Below are 7,752 nucleotides of genomic sequence, written 5' to 3'. Positions count from 1 at the left end.
ATAGAAACGATTGAGACATGGAGTATGCTCCGGTGTATGGGGTGAATTTTTAATTCAGAAAAGTGAGTGGAGCAGGCACTTATGTTGGTAACAACAAGATATGAAGTGAGTAGAAAAGTGCCAGAAGACAATAGAGAATAAATTTTTTTTTTTTTTTTTTTTTTTTTCGCGGCGGTGGTGGGGTTTGAACCTGCGACCTTTTTGGTACGACCACCCCCCCTGACAGGGGAGGGCGTGGCTCTACCGTGTGAGCTATCCACGAACACAAAAATATTCGTTTCAAACCCAAAGTCATTTCCAGATCCCTCTCTCACCCACTTCTTGAGATCGCCGATTCGTTCACCACCATCGCGAAGTAATTTTGACCAGCAGTTAAGCTTAATAGCCAATATTCTCATCACAAACATATAACATAGAAACGATTGAGACATGGAGTATGCTCCGGTGTATGGGGTGAATTTTTAATTCAGAAACTTATGTTGGTAACAACAAGATATGAAGTGAGTAGAAAAGTGCCAGAAGACAATAGAGAATAAAAATTTTTTTCGCGGCGGTGGTGGGGTTTGAACCTGCGACCTTATTGGTACGACAACTCCGCCTGGCAGGTGAGAGCGTGGCTCTACCGTGTGAGCTATCCACGAACACAAAAATATTCGTTTCAAACCCAAAGTCATTTCCAGATCCCTCTCTCACCCACTTCTTGAGATCGCCGATTCGTTCACCACCATCGCGAAGTAATTTTGACCAGCAGTTAAGCTTAATAGCCAATATTCTCATCACAAACATATAACATAGAAACGATTGAGACATGGAGTATGCTCCGGTGTATGGGGTGAATTTTTAATTCAGAAAAGTGAGTGGAGCAGGCACTTATGTTGGTAACAACAAGATATGAAGTGAGTAGAAAAGTGCCAGAAGACAATAGAGAATAAAAAATTTTTTCGCGGCGGTGGTGGGGTTTGAACCTGCGACCTTATTGGTACGACAACTCCGCCTGGCAGGTGAGAGCGTGGCTCTACCGTGTGAGCTATCCACGAACACAAAAATATTCGTTTCAAACCCAAAGTCATTTCCAGATCCCTCTCTCACCCACTTCTTGAGATCGCCGATTCGTTCACCACCATCGCGAAGTAATTTTGACCAGCAGTTAAGCTTAATAGCCAATATTCTCATCACAAACATATAACATAGAAACGATTGAGACATGGAGTATGCTCCGGTGTATGGGGTGAATTTTTAATTCAGAAAAGTGAGTGGAGCAGGCACTTATGTTGGTAACAACAAGATATGAAGTGAGTAGAAAAGTGCCAGAAGACAATAGAGAATAAAAAATTTTTTCGCGGCGGTGGTGGGGTTTGAACCTGCGACCTTATTGGTACGACAACTCCGCCTGGCAGGTGAGAGCGTGGCTCTACCGTGTGAGCTATCCACGAACACAAAAATATTCGTTTCAAACCCAAAGTCATTTCCAGATCCCTCTCTCACCCACTTCTTGAGATCGCCGATTCGTTCACCACCATCGCGAAGTAATTTTGACCAGCAGTTAAGCTTAATAGCCAATATTCTCATCACAAACATATAACATAGAAACGATTGAGACATGGAGTATGCTCCGGTGTATGGGGTGAATTTTTAATTCAGAAAAGTGAGTGGAGCAGGCACTTATGTTGGTAACAACAAGATATGAAGTGAGTAGAAAAGTGCCAGAAGACAATAGAGAATAAAAATTTTTTTCGCGGCGGTGGTGGGGTTTGAACCTGCGACCTTATTGGTACGACAACTCCGCCTGGCAGGTGAGAGCGTGGCTCTACCGTGTGAGCTATCCACGAACACAAAAATATTCGTTTCAAACCCAAAGTCATTTCCAGATCCCTCTCTCACCCACTTCTTGAGATCGCCGATTCGTTCACCACCATCGCGAAGTAATTTTGACCAGCAGTTAAGCTTAATAGCCAATATTCTCATCACAAACATATAACATAGAAACGATTGAGACATGGAGTATGCTCCGGTGTATGGGGTGAATTTTTAATTCAGAAAAGTGAGTGGAGCAGGCACTTATGTTGGTAACAACAAGATATGAAGTGAGTAGAAAAAAAAAAAAAAAAAAAAAAAAATTTTATTCTCTATTGTCTTCTGGCACTTTTCTACTCACTTCATATCTTGTTGTTACCAACATAAGTGCCTGCTCCACTCACTTTTCTGAATTATAAGTTAAGCCAAGAACGTTTGATTTCTTTTTCTTCCTTTTCTTCTTCATTTATTTATTTTAAAAATAATTTCTTATATTTTTGGATTATTTTTTTTCTCTCTCTAATTTATTGTCTGCTTTATCTCGCACTTCCAGTCATTTTCATACATAATTTTCTTCGTTTCTTTCCTTTCCTTCGTTGTTTTTGATTCAACACAAGATTTGTTTACAAAATAAGATGGCGGCTTTTTCGACAAGCCGATTCATGTTTGCTTGTTGATTTTCTTTATTATGTTAGCCGAAAATGACATCAAATCTAAGAAAGGATATCGATTTTAAAGGATTATTCAGAAAACTGGGTATAGTTTACTTTAATGTCAAGACATGTTAGAATGGAAATATCGTTAAACATAATTCTAGTAAGAGTAAGGGACGTAAACGAGAGGTCTAAGTCTAAGAAAGTTGTCTAAGTCTAAGTCTAAGTCTAAGCTAAGTTCAGCTTCTAATCTAAGTCTAAGAACTAAGAAGATATAAGAATAGAACCAGCAGTGACAGTGACATACCATACTTGACTATACTGACTGACTGCACAGAGTTTGGGTTTAAATTTGAGATCTCTGCTGCCTACGAAATTATAAATGATGCTGTGGGTCTCACTTAGACTTAGACTTATTCTAAATTTAACAGGTTCTGAGTCAAGATAACTTCATGCCACTTCTCAATTTGATGATGACCAGAGTGACTATACTATGACTATGATGATGACGGGCTTCGTTTATTCTGACTCGAGTCTGAATAGTCTCTCGTGGCTATTTGGACTCAAATTCCAAAGCGCATGTGCAATCAATAGATTATTTGGACTCAGTCTGGATAGTCTCCAGTTGAAGTATAGATTTTGTTTGTCATTTTAAAAAAATATATATTTTAATTATTGATAATTACATAAATTAATGCAAATCAAAATTACGATTTTAGTTACTATCTAAAGCCACTTTATTTGACAAGAAAGACAAAATCATGGATCAATTGGAAGTCCAGATAGAAATTAAAAAGAAAAGTTAAAATTCATCAAAAGAAAAAAAAGTCAGTCAAAGTAACTGGTATAATGAAAAGCTTTTTTAGCAACATAAAACCGTGTCCAAATAAAATCAGGACAAATAAAACCTAAATAATGTAAAAATTACATATTCTGGTAGTGTGAGACAGGCTACAATCCAAAGTAGGAGTATGAAGTATGAGCTGAGTCAGTGTAATATGGGCAAAACAAAATTTATTCTGAACTCATTTTCTATTATCAGTTCCACGCACACACATTGGAGTTTTAGTCCGAATAGCCACGGGAGTCTATTCAGACTCTATTCCGAATTGCCACTTCGATGATGACGATCCATTTTATCACTCATTTGACTTGATCTCAGCAACATATCACAAAAGACCAAGACGAATCCATTCCTTCTGTTTCTATTTTTATTTTTTATTCTCTCTAAAGAAGAACATAATATAGATGTTTGTTTTAGTTTTAGTGTCTCTGAATTTCACTTAGACTAAGACTAACTATACATGATGGTAAAAAGAGTTTATTAATTACATTTTCATTTAGAATTTGGTCAAAGAGTGTAAAATTTTATTTTCTCATCATTTGTTTACCATTTTTACAAATCCTTAATATAGAGATATACTACATTATTTATATCCCATCTTTCTGCCACATATATGTAGGTCACAACCTAGGTGAAATCCGTGTGCGGGCACTTGAGAGTATCTTGTCAAAGCTTGACCATGGACTGGTCTGTGATGAAGACTTGGTCCATGAAAAACAGCTCTACATTCGCTTGTTGGAATGGTTCAACTTGTCAGATTGTTCTCAAAAGGAAGAGGTACTCTGTCTCTTGAACAGGCTAACCCAGGTATAATTTATGATTAAAATGATTTTCTAGTTTAGTCTATTGGTATTTATACTATTATTTTACTTTGCTTTACCTTAAACATTTGTACATGATTATTTATGATTTATCTTTAATTGACTTTTATGTTGCTGCTGCTGAAATAGTTGCTGCTGTTATGCTCTTGTTGGTGTTATTTTTGTTGTTATTGTTGTTGCAGTTGTTGTTGCAATTGCCATTATCATTAATAGCAATGATGATGATGGTGGCATTATCTTTGAATTCTCAACAAATAATTACTAACTACTGTTTTTGTATGAGTCACAATTCTATCGTTCGTGTCGTGTTGTTAAAGCCACATATACTTATGGGACAGTGTCGCTCAGTGGTACGGTCTTTGCTTCGTACCCAAAAGTACCGAGTTTCACTACCCGCCTCGTTAAGTGGCCTGGAGCAAGTTACCTTGCCCTAGCTCAAATTGCGGTACTGCCCTGCGGTTGACGCCTAGGTTATTCCAGTCTTCCCTTGGAATATATCCTAGAGACAAATTTCCCCTTGGGGATGAATGAAAGGAGTTTATTATTTATCTAATTTAAATCTACTTATGAAACGCTATTAATCTTTACTTAAACTGTTTTTAAACCTGATTAAATACCAAAGGCTGAATGGACCCAATACTTCTCTAAATCTTTTTACATTGTAGGCCGTTAAGAACTTTTAAAAGCTTAAATTATAGGCTACAGAATTTCAGAATAACATTTAATATACAATACTACGTTTAGTTTTAGGTGTAATTCAGTTCTATACATTTACATGTAAAATGATTTATGCTTCTGACACCGTTCTCCCATACAGCATTCAGTTGGAAGTAGACTGCTCCAAGACATAGGTGGGGTTGAGTTTCTGACACAGCTTCGATCAGACATTGAACCGTGTCATAGACCAATCATCGACCAAATACTGGAGAGTGCAATGCATTTGCCCGATCTGGCATCGGAATCACAAGCACCTGAATGCATCTATCAGCGTCCATCTGACAGTGGTAATTTATCATTCTCATTCCAGATCACTATATGTCTTTTTGTTTGTTTGTTTGTTTCACTGGTTTTGACTTGATGTGTCTACTATCACCCTGTGTCTGTTTGCCAATTGCTTTCTGTCTTTGTCTTGGAATGAGATTACTTGGTTTAGTCCTGACCCTGGGGACCTGTGCTGGTGTATGGTTGAGACTTTTAGGTGATCTCAAACTAAGTACACTGATAGTGTGCTCTTGGAATCTAAATCTATTAACTATTTGAACCGATTCCCCTTTGTCTTACTTTTTCTTCAAGCCCTTTTCATTGTACATCAAGAATGTCTTTACTATCCAATTTTCTTCCTTTTTACTGGTGCTGATATGACCTAAATATGTTGCAAGCGCCGTAAAACCCTTAAAAACATTAAAAAAAAAAAAACAATTGATTTTTATTATCATTTTTTGGAATTCAATGAGGAGTAAATAAAGTTTGCTTTCATCGAAAGCCATTTAAATTAACGTTTTAAAGTGATATTTCAGTCCCCATACAAATCAACGTTATGTTCAGACCTATCCATTTTTTTTCCAAAACAGTAAATTATTTTTACTGACATTATCGTGAAGGAGTGATGTGAACAAACTTGATGTTAAGATGTTCTTTTTGTACAGTACATAAACTTTAGATGTATTTAAATTTACTAATTGCCCAGATGAACCAACTTAAGTGGGTTCTGATTTGCTCTTAAATATGTTTTTTTTTACAAATATGTTTACATTAAAGACTGAAATATATATTGTTTTGTTGTTTATATTTTTTAATGTTTGTTTTATTAATTGTGCAATGTAAATTTTTAAATTTTAGATCTTGTCAAAAGAATAAATACTTGATTTTATAATCTATAGCTAGTACTTTTGGAAAATTTATGTATAATATTTTTGATAAAGTCTCAAAGCCCTTGAAACAATTTGTTGTTATTAAATACAAGATTAAGAACACTATTACTGATAAACTAATAAATTGCAAAAACCTCTTCATCATAGATGAATCAGTTTGGTTTTCTTGTCAACTTAAGCTCTGTATAATATTTCCTATTTGTAGACTCATAATTATTCCTTAGTAAAAATGGTAAAAAAAAAAACCAGCTTACAATTTCCTCTGACTTGTCGTTATGAACCTTTAACTTCTTTTGTCAAGAATGGGTTTCCATTTAGGGAGCAGGCGAGGCATGGTGTAAGATAAAAATCTAAAAAATTGTGTATGAAACAAGTGTCAGACAAAGTAAGGAGAAAAATAGAAGAGAAAAAAATCTGCCTGCCTCGAACGGTAGCATGTCTGACCGGTAATCAGGAAGTCTGATGTTTGATCACCTGTCAGGGCGGGATGATTTTTTCTACTTTTTCTGGCACTGTTTCATACACACCTTTTTCACTTTTGTCACAAATGATAAGGTGTAAGGTAATTATTTCTTATAATTTCTTTTCAATCATCATCATTATAGCTGTATGGGGTGCAAGCCTCTCCTCTGTTGGGGATGGATCTCGTCTCCACATGTCTCAGAACAATTCTGACCATCACCACCACCACCACCTCCATCACCATCATCATCATAATTCTAATCAGCAACAAGGTTTCTTTGGGTCACCACATCAGGTTCTAAGGGGTCACAACAACCCTGTGCCTACCTCTACCCCGTCTGCCACAAGTTTGAATCCCTCTGAAATACTGCAACCTTTAGGTATGACTTGATCACTTTATCATAAACATGTAAAATACTATATATCATTTTTATGTGACGAAAAAAACAAACATATATTTAAATTAACTATTTTTTTATGAACACAGGATCAGAACGGAATGGAGCGTGATTTGTGCTCATTAATATAGTCATTTGACATTTTTACTGATTTCTCTAAAGATTACATTGCAAATGTAAGTTATTGCATTGGTTGATAGTAGAATTGATAATTTATTTAATAGATAATTTAGGTTCCTTTTTTATCTTACATCTTGTCTTTTTTTCAGTCGTATTTTATAATTTGGATATCCTGGTTCTTTTTTCAGGGACTCCAGACAGCCCTCTCTTCAGGCTTTCCACATTTCCATGGTTACCTCTAACACAAACAGATCAGCAAGTCATTGCATCAACCAATGGGTAAATAGTAGAAATGCTATTTCGTTTTATTTTGCACAATGTGTTTTCTGGAAATACAAATATGTAATATTTTAAAATATAAATTATATGCTGCAAATGCAAATCTTTAACATACTTCCAGTTACTCATTCATTTTGATGCACAATGTCACAACTCGTACAGACTTTTGTATTTTCCTTTTTTTTTGAAACATATATCTCTAATCTCTCCCTCAACAGTTCTCTTCAAACCAAGGATTCAAATTTGCTCATCAGTGCCTGTGAGTTTCTTGGTGATGTCGTGTTTCAAGACTTTCCAGCTGAAATATTTCTTCAACGCCCAGAGATTCTGAAGGTTAATAGTCACTATAGCCTTCTCGAAATTATTGAATGTTTTTTTTTGTTTTGTTTGTTTTTGCTTTTGTATTCGATCAATACTCTTTTAATATTTGTTTATCAGATTTATTGTTATTCTGCTTAATCATAAATATTTATTTTTAAAATGTTTTTTGAGAATGATAAATGAAATAAT

General features: G+C 35.5%; 1 protein-coding gene across 1 annotated transcript in view; it reads left to right on the top strand.

Annotated features, from left to right (window-relative positions):
• Positions 1-2,419: 2,419 nt before the first annotated feature.
• The window catches only part of LOC144977613 (rotatin-like), a 60,478-nt gene continuing 55,145 nt past the window's right edge, over positions 2,420-7,752 (top strand). The window contains 6 exon segments of the mRNA XM_078923006.1: positions 2,420-2,550; positions 3,911-4,098; positions 4,930-5,116; positions 6,589-6,825; positions 7,152-7,242; positions 7,461-7,575. Coding sequence (XP_078779132.1) covers positions 2,496-2,550; positions 3,911-4,098; positions 4,930-5,116; positions 6,589-6,825; positions 7,152-7,242; positions 7,461-7,575 — 873 coding nt within the window. The 5' untranslated portion in view covers positions 2,420-2,495.

Source organism: Berghia stephanieae, chromosome 7 (assembly GCF_034508935.2).
Source record: "Berghia stephanieae isolate SIO BIC M18660-M18661 chromosome 7, UCSD_Bste_1.3, whole genome shotgun sequence".
NCBI classification, from domain to species: Eukaryota; Metazoa; Mollusca; class Gastropoda; order Nudibranchia; family Aeolidiidae; genus Berghia; species Berghia stephanieae.
The sequence above is the reverse complement of the archived record's forward strand: the minus strand, read 5'-3'. Positions and strand labels throughout refer to the sequence as shown.